At 42.2% G+C, this 20,696-nt stretch overlaps 1 protein-coding gene across 1 annotated transcript in view; it reads right to left on the bottom strand.

Annotated features, from left to right (window-relative positions):
• Positions 1-20,696, bottom strand: part of kcnh5 (potassium voltage-gated channel subfamily H member 5) — a 177,070-nt gene that overhangs the window by 75,264 nt on the left and 81,110 nt on the right. Inside the window, exons 5-7 of the mRNA XM_033026452.1 lie at positions 19,836-19,951; positions 18,865-19,257; positions 3,392-3,821 (exon numbers count right to left, since the gene is read on the bottom strand). Of these exons, the coding sequence (XP_032882343.1) occupies positions 3,392-3,821; positions 18,865-19,257; positions 19,836-19,951 (939 nt within the window). The remainder of the gene's footprint in view (positions 1-3,391; positions 3,822-18,864; positions 19,258-19,835; positions 19,952-20,696) is intronic.

Below are 20,696 nucleotides of genomic sequence, written 5' to 3' on the forward strand. Positions count from 1 at the left end.
CTCCTGCACATATTTTCTATGTTTCTATGTTTCTACTGTTCGTTGTGCTACCAAGATTCTATCACTCACCGACACAGTGAGGTAAATTTACAGTAGCCAATTAGCCTCCCAACCCATACATCTTTGGGAAAACCTGGAGAAAACCATTAGGGTGAATGTGCAAACTCCACACAGACAGCACTTGAGGACTGGAACACATCTTGGACGTAGGCATTGCGAGAGCAGCGGTTCTACAAGCTGTGCCATCGTGCCGCCCTAATTATCTTGAACATATTCCACTACAATAGACAGGATAGATGTCGAGGGTATTCTTTTACCCAGGTTAGGGAAATCAACAACCAGAGGACATAGGTTTATGGTGAGTGAAGAATGAATTAATAGGAACCTGAGGGGCAACTTATTCGCACCAAAGGTGCTGGGTATATGGAACAAGCTGCCAGAGGAGGTAGTTGAGGCAGGCATTTAAAAGACATTTGGACAGGAACATGAATGGTGCAGGAAAGGTTTAGAGGGATCTGAGCCAAACACGGGCAAGTAAACCTAGTGTAGATATAATAATAATAATAATAATAATAATAATAATAATAATAATAATAATAATAATAATAATAATAATAATAATAATAATAATAATAAGCCTTTATTGTCATTGTAATTTGAAATACAATGAAATGATCAGTGCAACCAAAACAAGTTAAAACAAGATAAAAACACATCCAATTGCATCCAATACGTTAAACTCCATTCAGTTCTTTGTCATTTTGAAAAAATGATTCTAATTGATTGAAGTCACTAACTATCCATTTCTGAATTGTTATTATCAGATCAACAGAAGCAACAAAGGAAATCTTGTCATACAGCACCAGGGGGATCAAATCAAAAACAGGTAGAAATAAATAATGTTACAGATGATGTTCTGGAGCTGGATGCATGAAATAACTTTATCATATCCTTATCTTCTGTAGCTTTTATTGATGCACCAACTGTGTCATTTGTTACCGAGCTTTTTTGGAACATCCTGTTATCATCCATGTAGCCTTCATGAGATAAACTCCACAGGAGCCAGGCAGCAACTACAAATGATTAATTCAAATGATCAATTTGGCATCTACCTACAATGCTGGTGTGCTCTCTAGCTTTCCATATGACAGCAAGCACAGATTTTGATAACACCAGCTGAGACAGTCAAAATAATCAGCTCATAACAGAAATATGACCAAAGATTCGAGCAAGAGGATGGCAGGAGTACTCACCACAGGGCCATTATTTATCAGCATTCTCTACGCAGTCCGAATCAAAATTGTAGATGGCTGCTAGAGCACGTACAAAACTATTCTCTGCACTGACTAGGTAGGTTTTACTTTTGTGAGTAGGGCAAACTTTGAAGCAAAACAGATTAGTTTAGTTTAGAGACACAGTGCAGAAACAGGCCCTATCGTCCCACCGGGTCCGGACAGACCAGCAATCCTCACGCATTAACACACACTTCGGACAATTTACAATTTTACCAACCCAATTAACCTGCAACTCTATCCATGCGTCACCATGCTGCCTTATGATGCCAAAGACTTGCAGAAAGATTATTGATTGGCATCATAGTCAGCTCAGACATGGTGAGCCTGTTCCTATGTTCTATCTGAATTGTTCCACTCTTATAAATTCATGCATTATAGGAGCAGAATTAGGCCATTCGGCCCATCAAGTCTACTCTGCCATTCAATCATGGCTGATCTATCCTTTCCTCTCATCCCCATTTTTCTGCCTTATCTCCATAATCGTGATCCCATAATAATCAATAATCTGTCAATCTCTGCCTTAAAAATATCCATTGACTTGGCCTCCACAACCGTCTGTGGCAGATCACAGATCTAACACAATAATGAATTATTCAACAGCTCTAATAGTAACATCAAGAGAAATTTCGGTTTGTAAAATGGAAATTGGAACAGAAATTAGATTGATATTATGATGTAGCTTACAATAACGATTACAAGGTAAATCACATGTAACCAATAAATCTTCACCTCCAATACTCCAATCATAAATTTCCAAGTTATAACCTTCCCACTGAAATTTCCACAAACAGAAAATTTCAGATGTGCTAAGCATGTTAGGTAGCATTGGCAAAAGGAAAAACCTAGAATGTTTTGGCTCTGAAGATAAAATGTTAATCCATGTTTCCAAGCATGAATGATAACTTGCAGTCAATATCAGGTAAACCTTATATACATTGACAAACCACAAGCTAAAGAGGTTGCATGGTATAGCCTCACTTACATTTGAAGGCTGCATTGACATATCTCATGGAGATGGAAGGATACAAACGAAATTACATGAAATTAAAAATAATGCAATTTTCAAATATAGTTAACGAATTACTGTACCACTTAGGAATTTAGGATTACAATAATAATGGTAATATATTAAACAGCTTACAACCTTTCATGTAACCATTCATAACAACAAAGTACACGTTGCAATAATGATTTAATAATGATGCTTCTAACCATAATGCATATTTCCATAAACTTTACCAAACCGATTTGTTTTAATCTCCTCCTGTCTTCCCTTGTTTTAATGCTGCTGGATAGAAGAAGATGATATCAACGAGATCATTATTTCACAGCATTTTGTGTGAAACTACCCAATTTTTGCTCAAGTGAAGACTTGTGAGTGACACACACCTTTAGCAGCGTACTAATCAGCCTGCCATGTGGCAAGGAAGAGGTAGCTTGTGAACTGCAAAATGCCACATATTGTAGCTCCACTTGCTTCAAAAGAACAGGATATTGATTTTAACCACCCGATGATTTTAATGAAATTGCTGGACGTTCATATTAATTGCCTGTTAAACTCACTGCAGAATGAAACGTTTCCAATTGGTACCTTTTAACTATGTGATAAATATTAATGACTGCAAAATAAATCTCTTTCACCTCGAATGTGAACAATTAAGTGTGTGGTGCCTTCTAACTATTGGTTGTGAATTGTTGTTGACAATTACATTTTCTTTCCATTCATTTCTTCACTGTCTCTTAACCAATGTTTCTTTCCTTCCACTTTTTATTTTTCACTTCAATGTATCTGTCCCTCATTCATCCTAGCTGGTTATTTCTCAGTCCTAAACTCCGGCTGGTTAAGGAATTATGTCGCTGATCCCCCACGTCCCTGATGACATGTCGCTCATTATGTTTTTGGCTATTAGTACCTGCAGCAACTTTGGGAGCAAAGTACATTAAAAACCAAGCAAGCACAGGTAAGTCTGACTTACAAAAAGCACTGCTCCAACCAATCTAAATCAACATAACATCTTAATGGCTACCAGAATTTAAATAAAATCATTTGGTAACTTATCTTTAATGGCAGTTTAAAAAAAATTGCATATACTTACAGCCAACCATCATCATGGCCACAGAAAATATCTTCTCTCCATCCGTGGTTGGAGCAATGTTGCCAAATCCTATGGTGGTAAGACTTGTCATGGTAAAGTAAAGGGAGGATATATACAGTGAATCCTTTGTGGGTCCCCCTTCCCACTGTCCAGTACCACTGGCATTAAAATGGTAGGGTGTTCCAATACTTAGTCCAAGCTGGTAGAGCCAGCTGTCTGTTTTTATTTGGTTGCTGACTTCATCGATGACTTCGTAGTCCCCGATGCTGTACCAGATGCAGGCGAGCCAGTGAGCCACCAAACCAAAGACGCAGACCAGAAGAACCAGCACTGCTGCGCCATATTCAAGGTAATGGTCTAACTTCCTGGCAACCCTGCCAAGTCTCAGAAGACGCACAACCTTCAGGGAACTGAACAAGCTGCTAATGCCCTGAAATCAACAGAGAAGGATTTGTGTTATGTTGCAATAGATACCAAAACCGAAGAGAAATAGAGACAGAGACTGAGACAGATAGGGACAGTGACGGAGACTGCGATAGAGAGAGACGGAGAGGGAGAGGGAGAGGGAGAGGGAGAGTGAGAGTGAGAGTGAGAGTGAGAGTGAGAGTGAGAGTGAGAGTGAGAGGGAGAGGGAGAGGGAGAGGGAGAGGGAGAGGGAGAGGGAGAGGGAGAGGGAGAGTGAGAGTGAGAGGGAGAGAGAGAGACTGTGATAGAGAGAGATAGAGACAAAAACAGTGAGAGAGAGACAGAGACAGCGAGAGATAGAAACATAGACAGAGACAGATGGAGATGAAGACAGAGAAAGAGAGAGAGAGATGTTCATTTGACAGGATTATGTCAAAAGCCCATGGGGCCGGCCATCCAAAGGAACTATTTCAGAATAGTTCTCTAAAAGAGTCAGGACACTATGATGGGCTGAATGACCTCATTCTGTGCCAAGTTTTGATACTTCTCTAAAGTAGCAGAAGTATGTGGCTTTGTTCATTAATAATGAAAGATGCGAGTATGGCCCATTGACAGACATTACAAATGTTGCTTACGATACAAATATGATGGTATTGGTGTTAATGGTGAATTGTTTTTTATTTGGTGTTCAACCTTACTTGTTGTTGAGTGTAGTCAGAATGAAACTGAGCAAGTTCCACACCTTTAACAAAGACTGTCCAATCTTTTTCACACCTATCAACTGGATGATTACAACATCAACAGGATTTAATAAGAACATTGGATTCTTCCAGCTTGTGTTCTCTCCAAATACTTTGCTCAGGCAATTATTTGTATCCAAATCTAACACAGGAAAATCTGTCCCTCCACATCTAGTTTAGTGGGAAACATCACACAGTGAAAGGACATGAAGTGAATTAATTGAAGCTGGCATGTTGAAATGAAGGTAGACACAAAATGCTGGAGTAACTCAGTGGGACAGGCAGCACCTCTGGAGAGAAGGAATGAGACCCAAAATGTCACAAATTCATTCTCTCCAGAGATGCTGCCTGTCCCGCTGAGTTACTCCAGCATTTTGTGTCTACCTTCAATTTAAACCAGCATCTGCAGTTCTTTCCTACACATGTTGAGATGAAGATCTGTTGTGAAATTATATAAGTCCATTATGCAATATTCTTCCCAGCATTTCACACATTTCCAACTGTTTTAATCACTGTTAAATTAAGTTTATTAAACTCAAAATGAAATAATAGATTTGGATCTGTATTTTTACCAAGGCTTTTGGATTAAAAGTATTTACTCTGAAATTGCAATGCATTCTGTCAGCTGACATAACAAATATTAAGATAAAATAAAGCTCAAAGAGTTGTATCTACTCCGGAAACAGGAATAGTTCTTCCCAACCCTTAATTTAACATAAATTGAAAATATAGATTTTCGGTCAAAATCTAAAACGAAGTAAATTATTATTTACTCTATTGACATTGATTTCATCTCAGGATTTGTATAAGATTGCCAGGCATTATAGTCCTTCTTCCTCACGCCCATTAAGAATTAATGAATTAAGAATTAACCGCATGTGAGGAACATCAAACATGGTTGAGTTTAGTTTGAAGAGTGCTTTGCCTATAAAGAATATTAGTAATCTAGCTGGACTTTTTTACAACAAATTTGCAGCTCACAATTCAAAATTATGTGAAATATCATTTTGTAACTTCCTGTTTGGCATCTCAAGCACCATGAAGCTGCCTCCTATATCAGCCAAATGAAAATACAATGAAATACGGCATGGGGACGCAGCGGTAGAGTTGCTGCCTTACAGCGCTAGAGGCCCGGGTTCGATCCTGACTATGGGTGCTGTCTGTACGGAGTTTGTACATTCTCCCCATGACCGCATGGGTTTTCTCCCACACTTTGAAGACGTACAGGTTTGTACGTTAATTGGCTTTGGTAAAAATTGTAAATTATCACCAGTGTATAGAATAGTGCTAGTGTACGGGGGTCGCTGGATGGCGTGGACCCAGTGAGCCAAAAGCCCTATTTCTGCGCTGTATCTCTAAACTACACTAAACTAAAAATATACAATTCTCATTACAATTCTAGATTGGATACAAATACATTAGTTTTGTATTATCTTTACTGCAATTTATATTACCACCTTGAAGCAGCCAGTTTGTCACAAAATATTTTAATTTGACCCAGTCCATCTCACTTCATCCACCATGGAATAATCTGGTCTGGGCATTACTAGAATTTTGATCAGCATGGGACAAAACACAAGAAAACCTGGTTCGAGATACCGAAAGAATACTATACTACTAGAACATTGTGTAGGATGGAACTATCTGAAGAAGGGCTCCAACCCAAAACGTCACCCATCCTTTTTCTCCAGAGATGCTGTCTGGCTTGCTGAATTACTCCCTTTGTGTCTACTACTACTAGAACATTGTTAATCAAAACGGAACTAATATCTCTATAAATACTCTCTCCACACTATTACATTTAATTTTGTTTGGACATTTTTTATAGTCAGCAACCTCATGTCCTTTAAATAATGTTCCTCAGGCAATAGAAATTGCCAGAATGCCTATCGTCAGAGATATCCTTTCCGTATGTGTAAGCAGTAAGATGAAGCTGATTCAATCTAAGGAGCCATATATTCATACTTCCACAAACAATTCTATTTCTATTTATGTACAGTCACTTCCACATTTGATTTAGCATACGAATTTGCCCATGACTTCAAAGGGCTTGATTTGTTCCACATTTCAATCATGACCAAAAGAAAATGCACATTTGTAACATTATTACGACCAAACCTTTTAAATTGTCAGTCTTCACAAACCGGTAGACAAGGGAGTGAGAAAAAGAGTGGTACAGCATGGCCTTTCAGCCCACTTTGTCACAGAACATAGAACAGTACCACACAGGAGCGGGCCCTTCAGCCCACAATGTTTGTGCTGAACATGACGCCTAGCCGATCTCCATTATATTTTCCCCCCTTACTTTATAGCTACATTTCTACCGGGAATAAAGAATCTGATAGTCTGCCCTATCTGTGCCTCTCATAATTTTATATATTTCTATCAAGTCTCCCCTCAACCTATGACATTTCAGAGAAAACAATCCAAGTCCATCCAACCTGTCCCTGTAGCTCAAACCCATTAATCCAGGCAGTATGCTGGCACCCCCCCCATCTCCTATTCACTTTAGTATAACTCCTAACTATGATGCTCTCAGTCTCCCAGGCAATCCTGGGGTCATACAGCTGCAGCTCCAGTTCAATCACTCGGTCAATTAGGAGCTGCAGTGGATGCAACTCCCACACTGTGACTTTCGCTGGCTTCCGACACCCTGCAGGAAGAGGATAGCACTGCCCTAAACTGCCAACCCACCTTCACAGACTAAAAATGAAATTCACAAAAACACCTTTCCTTAGCATCACCCACCACTCAGCCTGCTCACCCTGAGCCAAAGCCTCGACACTTACTCTCAAACACAACACTTAGCCTTACAAGTCAAAGCCTTTCCATTCACCCTCAGACCTTAGCAATTAATCTCCCAATCCAAAGCTTCAACATTTACCATCAAACACAGCTCTTTAGCCTCATGAGCCCAGATGCTTAAAGATCTCGAATGGACTTGAGGGGGCAAGTTTTTCCAGACAGAGTGTGGTGGGTATATGGAACAAGCTGCCAGAAGAAGTGGTAGAGATAGCTACAATTAGAACCTTTAAAAGACATGGGGGCAGGTTCATGGTTACGAAAATAAATGGAACTGGTTCAGGAAAACACCTTGGTTGGCATGGATGAGGTAGGCTAGAGGGCCGGTTTTCATGCTGCATAACTACCACTCCATGACTCAATGTTGTTTTTAAAGACAAAAGCCAAAAATAATGTTAATCGCTGACTCCTACGATACAAAGAGAATTAGAATTATGGATCGCAGTAACTGCATTCTTTGCCCATCATGTCTGTGATGTTTCTTTGTAAGTGCTGTCCATTTAATTTCACTCTTCCAATGTCTGGACCCTTGGTTTAAATCTTCAACTTTAAATTTTGATTTCAACAGCATTTCTATTTAAGGAGCATCATGCAGTGATCGTTAGAAACTTCATAACCCGGCTTTATTGAAGTTATGGATCCTTTAATTCCAAACCACAGGGGAGAGATTAATAATCAAATGCACTTGATGTTATTTTTAATTGAAAACTTGACAGGACCCCATAATACTATTCCACACACAGCAGACACCAATAAAAATCCAAGGTACCGATCCCATGCGCTAATAAAGTATAAGTCCTTCATTCAACTGTAAATTAGGTGTAAATATATCAGTATACGTGAAATCGCTAAAATCTGAGTGTAATTTTTCAAATTTGGCTCTGCTTGTGACAAGCAACTTTTTAGCTCAACAGTTATTAATTTCTTCAGGTAACTCTGGGCAGACACCGAGTTACTGCAGGGAGTTGAGATGCAAAAGTCACTCACGTAAAATGAGGTATTAATGGATGGACAATGTGTTGGTTTCAGTTTGTCAACACTTCTCTTCCACATGGCCCCCACACTTCCACCACCCCTCTGCCAGTCTGGCGCAGTAATTTCTAAGCAAAATGTAATGACAGAAATGAATCCATGGAAGCAGATGGAATCTTGAACACAGATGAATGCTAAGCTCGAAAGCAGTTATCATGTGTGGAAAGGAACTGCAAATGCTGTTTTAAACTGAAGATAAACACTAAAAGCTGGAGTAACTCAGTGGGTCAGGCAGCATCTCTGGAAAAAAAGGAATAGGTGATGTTTCGGGTCGAGACCCTTCTTCAGGCTGAGCTTCAGGGGAAAGGGAGACATCGAAGGTACATAGTTATTATGTACTGTATCTAGCAGTCTTATCATTATGTCTGGATTGCAACATTAATAAGTAACTATTATTGAATGGAAGCACAGATATTGATATGAATGCATGCAATAGTTATAAGCAGACTGATGTTCTGATAGAAAACAGTGTCGGTACAATTAGAAAATGGGGAAGAAACAATTAAGGGCCTGTCCCACTAGCCGATTTTTTCGGCAACTGCCGGCATCATTGACGTATCAGGTCACCAAACAAATTGCGGCGTGAAGCGGCGGTGATAAGGCGTGGCGTGGCGTGGCGTGGTGTGATGACATATGATGCAGGGTGTTTTTTTAAGTGTCGCAACGTTTTTTTGTCGCCGTTTTCAAATGTTCAAAATCTTTTGGCGACACTGATATGATGCCGGCAGTCACCGAAAAAAATCACCAAGTGGGACAGGCCCTTTAGTTTCTCAAAAAGAGCACAAACCAATAACATAAGCATAGTTTTCCAGTTATGACAAACACCTAGATTAAGGTACCACGTACTCAAACCTAGTTATTTTAATTATTATTTTTAAATATTGCACTAAATGCAAGATGTTTCCTAGTACCATTGGACTGGAACAGTAAATGAAAATTTAAAAAAAACCCACAAATGCTGGAAATCGAAGAAAAATTGAAAATGGTGCAGACACCCAAATGTTCGGTCAGTACCTGTGGGAAAAAGAAAGAATTCAGTTTTCAGGTCAGATTTTGTTTTTGTCAGACTTTGCCTTTCACCAAGGCTGTCCAACCCAATATGTCAACCCTGTTTATCTTTTCACAGTTGCTGTCTGACCCACTGAGTGTTTCCAGCATTTACTGTTTTGTACTGCAGCAGTATTTATGTAAGCACAGTGGAAAACTCATGGAAAATGAGACTTCTTTGCTAGTTGATTACAACTGACAACGTGCATGGGAGTCAGCAAACCTTGGCCAAGGGTAGAGAAATGGCTGAAGGGGTTATTATAACAGTGCTTTCCAGTTATTGTATAGGAAGGTATATTTTCAACTGTGTGGAACAAGCAAATCATGCCCTAGTTGTATCCTTATGCCCCTGTCCCACTTAGGAAACATGAACGGAAACCTCTGGAGACTTTGCGCCCCACCCAAGGTTTCCGTGCGGTTCCCGGAGGTTCCCGAGGTTTTTGTCAGTCTCCCTACCTGCTTCCACTACCTGCAACCTCCGGCAACCACCTGCAACCTCCGAGAACCGCACGGAAACCTTGGATGGGGCGCAAACATAGAAACATAGAAACATAGAAATTAGGTGCAGGAGTAGGCCATTCGGCCCTTCGAGCCTGCACCGCCATTCAATATGATCATGGCTGATCATCCAACTCAGTATCCCGTACCTGCCTTCTCTCCATACCCTCTGATCCCCTTAGCCACAAGGGCCACATCTAACTCCCTCTTAAATATAGCCAATGAACTGGCCTCGACTACCCTCTGTGGCAGAGAGTTCCAGAGATTCACCACTCTCTGTGTGAAAAAAGTTCTTCTCATCTCGGTTTTAAAGGATTTCCCCCTTATCCTTAAGCTGTGACCCCTTGTCCTGGACTTCCCCAACATCGGGAGCAATCTTCCTGCATCTAGCCTGTCCAACCCCTTAAGAATTTTGTAAGTTTCTATAAGATCCCCTCCAGAGGTTTCCGTTCAGGTTTCCTAAGTGGGACAGGGACTTTATGCTGACCACACAAAACAGCTCTGGTAAATGCAGGCTCAGAGATGAGAAAGAAAAGTCTAGCCTTGAGCATTGATAAGCTCTTTGCTCACATGTGCAAAATGACTTCTGAGTAAGATGGAATCCCTGAAGTATTTAATTATCATGCTGATAAAGGGCATTCAATAATGGTGCCTCATAATCCTAACTTCATCCATCATTGATGCATTGAATTATTGAATGTTACATCTCAAGTACATTTTATATTTTGCAAATAAATTCAATGGGGAAAAGCAAGTAGAGTTAAATGTATTGGGCAGCATGGTGGCATAGCCTTAGAGCTATTGCCTTCCAGCAATAGGGTTCGATCCTGACTGCAGGTGCTTTTCTGCACGAGTTTTACCTTCTCTCCTGCATGGAATTTCTCCAGGATCTCCGGTTTACTCCCACATTCCAAAGACGTACAGATTTGTAGGTTAATTGGCTTGGTGTAACTGTAAAATTGTCCCTCGTGTGTGTAGGGTAGTGTTAATGTGCAGAAGTCGTTGGTCGGTGCGGACTCAGTGGGCCGAAGGACCTGATGCCGCACTGTACCTCTAAACTAAACTATTAATGTAATAAATCAGAATCTTTTGAATAAACACGTTATTTTTTATTAAATGTTGATTGAGAAAGACTGCTGTTTTGTAAAATAACCTGAAAACTATTTGTCAATAGACAATAGAAAATAGGTACAGGAGTAGGCCATTCGGCCCTTCGAGCCAGCACCGCCATTCACTGTGATCATAGCTGATCATCCACAATCAGTACCCCGTTCCAGCCTTCTCCCCATATCCCTTGACCACGCTATCTTTAAGAGCTCTATCTAGCTCTCTCTTGAAAGCATCCAGACAATTGGCCTCCACTGCCTTCTGAGGCAGAGAATCCCACAGATTCACAACCCTCTGGATTAAAACATTTTTCCTCATCTCCGTTCTAAATGGCCTACCCCTTATTCTTAAATTGTGGCCCCTGGTTCTGGACTCCTCCAACATCGGAACATGTTTCCTACCTCAGCATGTCCAATCCCTTAATAATCTTATATGTTACAATAAGATACCCTCTCATCTTTCTAAATTCCAATGTATACAAGCCCAGTCGCTCCATTCTTTCAACATATGACAGTCCCACCATCCCGGAAGTTAACCTCGTGAACCTACGCTGCACTCCCTCAACAGCAAGAATGCCCTTCCTCAAATTTGGAGACAAAAACGCACACAATACTCCAGTGTGGTCCTCACTAGGCCCTGTACAACTGTAGAAGGACCTATTTGCTCCTATACTCTAACTCCTCGTATGCCATTAGCTTTCTTCCTGCCTGATGTCCTGCATGCTTACTTTCAGTGACTGATGAACAAGGACACCCAGATCACATTGTACTTCCCCTTTTCCTAACATTCAGATAATAATCTGCCTCCTGTTCTTGCCACCAAAGTGGATAACCTCACATTTATCCACATTAAGCTGCATCTGCCATGCATTTGCCCACTCACCCAACCTGTCCAAGTCACCCTACATCCTCATAGCATCCTCCTCCCAGTTCACACTGCACCCAGCTTTGTGTTATCTACAAATTTGATAATGTTACTTTTAATCCCTTCATCTAAATCATTAATGTATATTGTAATTAGCTGCGGCCCCAGCACCGAGCCTTGTGGTACCACACTGGTCACTGCCTGCCATTCTGAAAGGGACCCGTTAATCCCCACTCTCTGTTTCCTGTCTGACAAACAATTTTCTATCCATGTCAGCACTCTACCCCCAATACCATGAGCTCTAATTTTGCCCACTAATCTCCTATGTGGGACCTTATCAAAGGCTTTCTGAAAGTCCAAGTATATCCACTGGCTCTCCCTTGTCCATTTTCCTAGTCACATCCTCACAAAATTCCAGAAGATTAACCAAGCATGATTTCCCCTTCGTAAATCCATGCTGACTCGGACCGATCCTGTTACTGCTATCCAAATGTGTCACTATTTCATATTTTATAATTGACTCCAGCATCTTCCCCACCACCGTCAGGCTAACTGGTCGATAATTCCCTGCTTTCTCTCTCCCTCCTTTCTTGAAAAGTGGGATAACGTTAGCTACCCTCCAATCCATGGGAACTGATCCAGAATCTACAGAACATTGGAAAATGATCACCAATGCGTCCACGATTTCTTGAGCCACTTCCTTAAGTACCTTGGGATGCAGACAATCAGGCCCTGGGGATTTATCGGCCTTCAGTCCCATCAGTCTACCCAGCACCATTTCCTACCTAATGTGAATTTCCTTCACTTCCTCAGTCACCCGAGGTCCTCTGGCCACTAGTACATCTGGGAGATTGACTGTGTCTTCCTTAGTGAAGACAGATCCAAAGTACCTGTTCAACTCATCTGCCATTTCCTTGTTCCCCATAATAAATTAATCTGTTTCTGCCTTCAAGGGACCCACATTTATCTTAACTATTTTTTTCTTCTTCACATACCTAAATAAGCTTTTACTATCCTCCTTTATATTCATGGCTACGTTACCTTCGTACCTCATCTTTTCTCCCCATATTGCCTTTTTAGTTAACTTCTGTTGCTCTTTAAAAGTTTCCAATCCTCTGGCTTCCCGCTCATCTTTGCTATGTTATTCTTCTTCTGTTTTCATACTGTCCTTGACTTCCCTTGTCAGCCACGGTCTTCCCACTCCTCTTAGAATCTTTCTTCCTCTTTGGAATGAACTGATCCTGCACCTTCTGTATTATTCTCCAAAATACCTTCCATTGCTTTTCCACGGTCATCCCTGCTAGGGTCTCTTTCCAGTCAACTTTGTCACTGATAAATGACATCAATGAAATCAGCTATGAAATTGTCCTAGCGTGGGGGCGCCGTCGAGTATGGCTGCCCTGCCAGCAGCTGTTAGTCCTTTCACCCTTTTTTTATTTTTAGTGAGTTAAAAGTGTTTGTTTTGGAGGTCTTCTAGTCTTTTATGTGGGGGTGAGGTGGGGGGAGGGGGGGGAGGGGGGGGGGGAAGGGGGAAACTATTTTTCTCAGTCCCTACCTGGTCGGAGATGCGGCTTTTCTCCGAGCCGCATCTTCGCCCACTCCTCACGGCCTACCAACAGACTGGAGCTGCGTTTTCCTGCCGAGACCGGCCTGAACTTCAGCTTCGCTGGTGGCGCAGCGCTGAGGCACCATCACGGAGAGGGCGATGCCTTACCCGGGTCGCCGTGTGGTAAGCTCCGGAGTGCTGAGACCGCTGACTGCAACATCGCGGAGCTGTGGTCTGTGGAGCGTCCAGCTGTGGGTGGCGCTGGAATTTGTACACCGCGGAGCCTGGGATGTCTCGCCAAGATCGCCAGTGTCGGAGCTCCGACCAGCGTGGCCTGTGGACTTCGGGAGCCACGGTCTCCGGGGAGGAAGCGGCTGCTCCGGACACTCCGAGCCGCTGAAGAGTGTTCTTCCGACGCCGGATCTCCATCATCCAGCGAGGGGGCCTGAAGCATCGGGCTGCCGTAGCGGCGACTGCGGAGACCTCAATAGGCCCGACTATGGGTGAACAGGGGACGGGACTGGACTTTGCTGCCTTCCCTCAAAGTGGGAACCATTATAGGGGGGATGTTTTTATATTTATTGTTAAATTCTTTAATGTTGTGTCTTATCTTTATTTGTGTGCTGCAATGGCAAGTCAAATTTCACTACACCAATTGGTGTTTGTGACAATAAATGTCCTTTGTATCCTTTGTATACAATAAATAATATAAACAGTTCATTGTTTTGAACATCAAACATGCAAATACCATTGATTGGTGTTTGAATTGTGAAAGACTACTTAAAAATAATTAATTTCAAATTTAAATCATTTGAACCGTCTATTTACATTTTAAATTCATTGTCAAATTGTTCAGCGCTAGAAATAGGGAGTGGCAGAATAGTAGAAGCAAAGTTTCTTCAACGCTGCATTGAGAAGATAGAATAGTACAGCACAGAAACAAGCAGATCAGCTTACGATGTCTCGATGCAATGTTATACTAATCCTTCCACCAGTACACAATCTATCTCTCTCCATTCCATGCACATTCATGTGCCTATCTAAAAGTCTTTTAAACACCACTGTCATATTTGCTTCAACCACCACCACTGGCAGCTCGTTCCAGGTACCTACCCCTCTCTGTGTAAAAACTTGCCCTACACATCTCCTTTAAACCTTTCTCCTCTGATCTCAAATGATATGGCTATGCCCTTTGCTATTTGTCCACCCTGAAACAGAGGCTCTGACTATCTACCCATAGTTTTATTTTATTTTATTTTAGTTTAGTTTAGTTTAGTTTAGAAATACAGAGTGGAAACAGGTCCTTCGGCCCACCGAGTTCAGCGATCACCTGTACACTAGCTGTATCCTAGATACTTAGGAACAATTCACAGAAGCCAATTAACTTACAAACCTGCACATCTTTAGAGTGTGGGAAGAAACTGGAGCACCTGGAGAAATCCCACGCAGACACAGAGAGAATGTGCAAACTTCATACAGATGGTCAGGATTGAATCCGGGATCTCTGACACTGTAAGGCACCGACTCCATTGTGTCTCTACACCATTGTGCTGCCCTGAGCCTCAAATCATTTTATAAACTTCTATCAGGTCTCCAATCAGCCTCCAATGCTTCAGAGAAAACAATCCCCGTTTCTCCAAACTCTCACTAGCTAATACCCCTTAAATCAGGCAGCATACCTGTAAAACTCATCCGAGCCCTCTCCAACCCTCCAAAGCCTTCACGTTCTTCCTGTAATGGGGCAACCAGAAATGCACACAATACTACAAAATTCGGCCAGGATATTGTTTTAAAAAGCTGCAACTTGACTTCCTGACTCTTGGGACCGACAGTCAAGTAGCTTCACTCCCTTGTGGAGGCAACAATGAGAGAAATCCCAGTCATGTCTGCATGAGGATTCATTGTACATGGATCATGCAGATGATGAACTCATTCTGCAAGGTGAGTGTCCTGAGACTTTTTAATGCATTGAAAACTAAGTTTTCATAGCTGAACGTTGCCACGGTTTTTTTTTGAGTAATTATATTGAGAATTAAAATTTCAGGAACTTGGTGAAACCTCAGCTGGGATGGTGTCAGTCATTGCGACCTTTTCACACAAGTGCATCAGTAGATATCAAAGTGGGAAATGGCTATCTGCGGAGAAGTGAAATTGTAACACAATCTCCCTTAAGATTTGGTTGTTCTAGGAATGGCTGGATAATGCCACCATGTCTGAGTCTTATCACTTGTGGCAGCGGGCTGCTGGGAGCTCTCATCAATGCACTAACCTTTATCTACTACTGTGATTCAATCACATAAATCCTGACACCATTCAACGTGAAGAGTGCATCTGCTGAAGCATTGCACCATTTATTACTTTGAAAAAATATTCTTATCATGCCTTTCAGCATCCTGTTATCTGTAACAATTCCCTTTCATTCTTGATTAGCGCTGCAGCAGAACTGCTCCTTCAAAGTCAATCGCTCAGATTTAGGTCACTGAATCCAGGTTCCGTGGTTTACAAATGTTTTCGATTAATCCTTGCTGACCTTACACCTGTTTCTATAGATCATGAGAAAAAAAACACAAGCTGAAAATAAAATCATAGAATCATCCTTGGGTGGGCAAAGAGAACTATCCAGCATAAATTTAGATCCTCCTGTACAGATACGGTTTACTCCAGAATGACTAGAACCAAGTGCAAAGTTCAGAAGGCCATCATTTTCACCTTCGCCACTTGAACATGCAAACCTGTGGGATTTTAAACATAAAAAGCTGGACAGTCAGAGGGACAGAGGGACAGTCAGAGGGACAGTCAGCATCCCTGGAGAGAAGGAATGGGTGACATTCTTCTCAGTCTTGACCCAAAACGTCACCCATTCCCTCTCTCCAGAGCTGCTGCCTGTCCCGCTGAGTTACTCCAGCATTTTGTGTCTATCTTCGGTTCAAACCAGCACCTGCAGTTCCTTCCTACACTGGTGGATTTTAATTTCTATTGATTTTGCTGAAAAGATAAAAAGGTTGGGGTAAATATGGAACAAATCGCTAGAGGAAGTGGTAGAGGTGAGTACAATTACAATGTTTAAAAGACAATTGGACAGGCTCGTGGCGGGGAAAAGGTTGGTGGGATGTGGGCAAATGGCAAGCATATGGGTCCACTTTATCTGGTTGCCATGGACGAGTTGGGTAAAAGGGCATGTTTAGGTGCTATCCAAATCTATGACTTGTTTAGTAGTGGGAGATTTTAGCTTTTTTTGTGAAACCTTTGTAACCCGGTTCCTGCTGGGATTTAGTTGTGGTCTTCACTGACTTTACCATTCATAATTCCTGACCCACGCTTCCAGTGCATGAACCTCTGCACCAGAAAAGTTAAAGATGATTTGTAGCAAAGAGACAAAGAATCTTTTTGTTGGATCAGGGATGAATCTCAGCTGCTTGTGATGCAACAACTGCAGAAATAAGCTAATCCTGGATGGGCTGATACATCCTGGCACCATGCAATTGAATCTACATGAGCAGTTGTGTGACATTATTTGCATATCAGGTTAAAAGACCATTTGCATGTCAGGTCAAAACACTCAAAAATAGAAAATATTGCTGCTGTTGTCACTTGCAAGCAAAATAGCAGTGTCAGCTGCATCAAATAATGCCAACTTCCTCTTCAGATTCCTGCAACCTAGAATTTATTTCTACGAGATTAGATTAGATTAGATTAGATTAGACTTTATTAATCCCCTTATTCAGGGGAAATTCAGATGTCCTTGCAGCACACTAATAAAAATACAACATAGTATTCATGAAGAAATTCAACACCAAAATATAAAAACATCCCCCCACAGTGATTCCCACTGTGGGGGAAGGCACAAAGTCCAGTCCCCATCCTCTTGTCCACCCAAAGTCGGGCCTATTGAGGCCTCCACAGTCGCCGCCACGGCGCCCGATGTTCTCGCCGGGTGATGGTACTCCGGCGTCGGGAGAACCCCCAGCGGCTTGGGGTGCCAGGAACGGCCGCCTTCCCACCGGAGCCCGCGGCTTCCAAGCCAACAGACCGCGCCAGACGGAGCTCCGCACACTGGCGATCTCGGTGAGAGATCCCAGGCTCCGGGATGTAAAGTTCAACGTCGCAGCTGGCCGCTCCGCAGAACCGCGGCTCCACGATATTTTCATCGGCGGTCCCAGCATACTGGAGTCCCAGCGCGGCGACCCAGGAAAGGCATCGCCCGCTCCACGACAGCGCTCCAGCGCTGCGCCGCCGCCAAAGCCGATGTTCTGCGCCGCCGCCAAAGCCGATGTTCTGGCCAGGTCCCCTCAGGGAAACGTCGCTCCAGGACCCGCTGGTAGGCCGCAAGGACAGGTCGAAGACGCTGCTCGGAGGAAGGCAACCCCTCCGACCAGGTAGGGACTTGGAAAAGCAGTTTCCCCCTTCCCCCCCACCACCCCCCCACACATAAAAAGATTTAGACCCCCTGACTGTACACTTAACGAACTAAAAATAATAAAAAAGGGAAAAAAACGGACAGCTGCAGGACAGGCAGCCGTTCAGGACAGCGCCTCCTCCGGTCCTCTATTTCAGATTTCCAGCATCTGTGGTTCTCGTTTTTATCCTCTAATAATTGTAGGCATAGCAACAAAATGTTTCAGCTCTCGGAGCTTCAACCTACACCCTGTAACCATTTTCTTCAGTAACTTTAACCTGACAAAAACTATGGGTGATCCCGCTAACTAACACGTTTTAACACGTGTTAGGCTGCTCTAGTTATAATGGTATCCGAGTAATTTTGCTTTATTTTGTGAAGTAAATATTTAATTGCAAAGCTTTCCATTCCTTGAACTTTACTTGTGAGTTCAACCAGAGAATTGTTTCAAGATCTGCAACGTGTTTCAGTTTCCAGAATTTTTTTTTTTCTTTCCTTTACAAACAGGAATCTAAATATTTTATGGAACCATCATTTCATAAAAAGACTCAAAGTGCTGGAATAACTCAGCAGGTCGGGAAGAGAACATGGATAGATGACGTTTCGGGTCAAGACCCTTCTCTAGACTAAAAGTGGTGGGGGAGGAGAAAGCTGGAAAAGGCTTTCTTCGCCCCCATCTACGATTTGTCTGAAGAAGGATCTTGACTTGAAAAGTCATGTATCCGCAGAGTGATGCTGCCTGACCTGCTGCGTTCCTCCAGCACTTTGTGTCCTTTTGTATATTGACCAGCATCTGCAGTTCCTTGTTTCTATTATTTCATAAAGTGCCATTCTTGTCAGAATCCCAGGACGTTCACTCCACAAGATGAATGAGGTAGAAGCTCAGTGGATTCAATAACATAATTTAGCCCTAACAGGACTACATCACAAAGGTCTGCCACAAATCAAAGCCAACACTGACAGCACAATGTTAAACACTAATGAGGGAAACAGAACACTTTTGCTTGCTGCAGTAAATCCAAAAATCACAACCTACCTCATCCACATTTTCAAAGGCATTGATGATGTCATATGGTAAACAGGAGAGCAGGTCAATGATAAACCAAGTTTTTAAGTAGTTCATCCTAATCAGTTTAGGATCAGATATAACTTCCCCTCCAGGGCCCACAAAAGTGGTGTGAAAGTTTAAGACAATATCCACTAAGAAAATCACATCCACCACACTGTCCAGCACTAGCCAAGCAATATTATTCTGCTTTGTTCTGAAGGACACGTTGTAAGGGACCATGATGGCAGTGTAGAAGGTTAAGATAAGGATGATCCAGTCCCAGGTAGTTTTGAATGTGCAATAGTGAAGGATGATGTGAGGTGGAGTCTTTGGAGCCTCCTGTTTGTATTGAGGAAGGATGTCAGATCCTAGCTGTAGAACCTGAAACAGAGAAAGGCGTGGTACATGATCCAAGCATTTCATCATTTCAAAAAATACAACACATTTAAAGAAACTTTCCTTTCATCTTCATGATTCCGCATATTCTCTGTTTATTGCACCAGAGTGCAATACTCTATAAACTTTCTGTCCTGGCCAATGCTCTGAAGAAAAAACATAGGAGCAACTTTACACATAAAAACTGGGGCTGGAGACCGGGAACATCTCTCATCCCACCACAATTACATGCTATGATCCATCCATCACTTGCTGTGAAACCACAAAAATTTATGTTAAAGAGGAAGGGATCATGGATCCCAGTCCCCTGACTCAGTCTAAAGAAGGGTCTCAACCTGAAATATCACCTGGTTCATTCGCCAGAGATGCTCCAGCTTTTTGTGTCTATCTTCCCTTGTTCCCTGATCTTTACACCTAATCATCTGATCCCTAGTTTTGACTAAAGGATGAAATATTTTCCTGTCATAAATTTTGGATTGAACTTCTTTACTCTACAAACTTTCTGTCCTGGCCAATGCTCTGAAGAAAAAACATTTCAAACAAAAAAGGAATTCAGGACTTACCTCTGCAAGACGTGAATGTTTATGGACCCCATCAGTTTTGTTCATTGGAGCCAACTGTTGCAGAGCACTTCGACTATTTGTCAGCGCCCGGGTCAGTCGAGCAAACTTTGCCCACCCTTTCATTAAAGAAATCACACAGTAATTGCCTACTCCAATAATCCATTCTTATAGTTTCACTTGTTACACATGAATCAATAATTGTAATGCCTGAAGAAAAATGACTGTATCACTCCAGGTAGATGTGACCTGGCAATTGCTAGTAAAACTCATTATTGGTTAAGCACGGCAAATATGATTTTAAAATATCAATTAAATACTTTTACTTTAACACCTGTGCTATTCCTCTTAATAAGGCACAGTGGCGCAGTGTTTGAGTTGCTGCCTTATAGCACCAGAGACCCAGGTTCGATCCTGATTGTCGAGTGCTGTCTGTACGCAGTTAGAACGTTCTCCCTGTGACCACGTGAATTTTTTCTCGGTGCTCCGGTTTCCTCCTACACCTCCAAAGAGTGTAAGTAAATTGGCTTCTATAAATTGTCCCTAGATTAATAATAATAATAATGGATGGGATTTATATAGCGCCTTTCTAATACTCAAGGCACTTTACATCGCATTATTCATTCACTCCTCAGTCACACTCGGTGGTGGTAAGCTACTTCTGTAGCCACAGCTGCCCTGGGGCAGACTGACGGAAGCGTGGCTGCCAATCTGCGCCTACGGCCCCTCCGACCACCACCAATCACTCACACACATTCACACACAGGCAAAGGTGGGTGAAGTGTCTTGCCCAAGGACACAACGACAGTATGCACTCCAAGCGGGATTCGAACCGGCTACCTTCCGGTTGCCAGCCGAACACTT

This window comes from Amblyraja radiata, chromosome 9 (assembly GCF_010909765.2).
Source record: "Amblyraja radiata isolate CabotCenter1 chromosome 9, sAmbRad1.1.pri, whole genome shotgun sequence".
NCBI lineage: Eukaryota > Metazoa > Chordata > Chondrichthyes > Rajiformes > Rajidae > Amblyraja > Amblyraja radiata.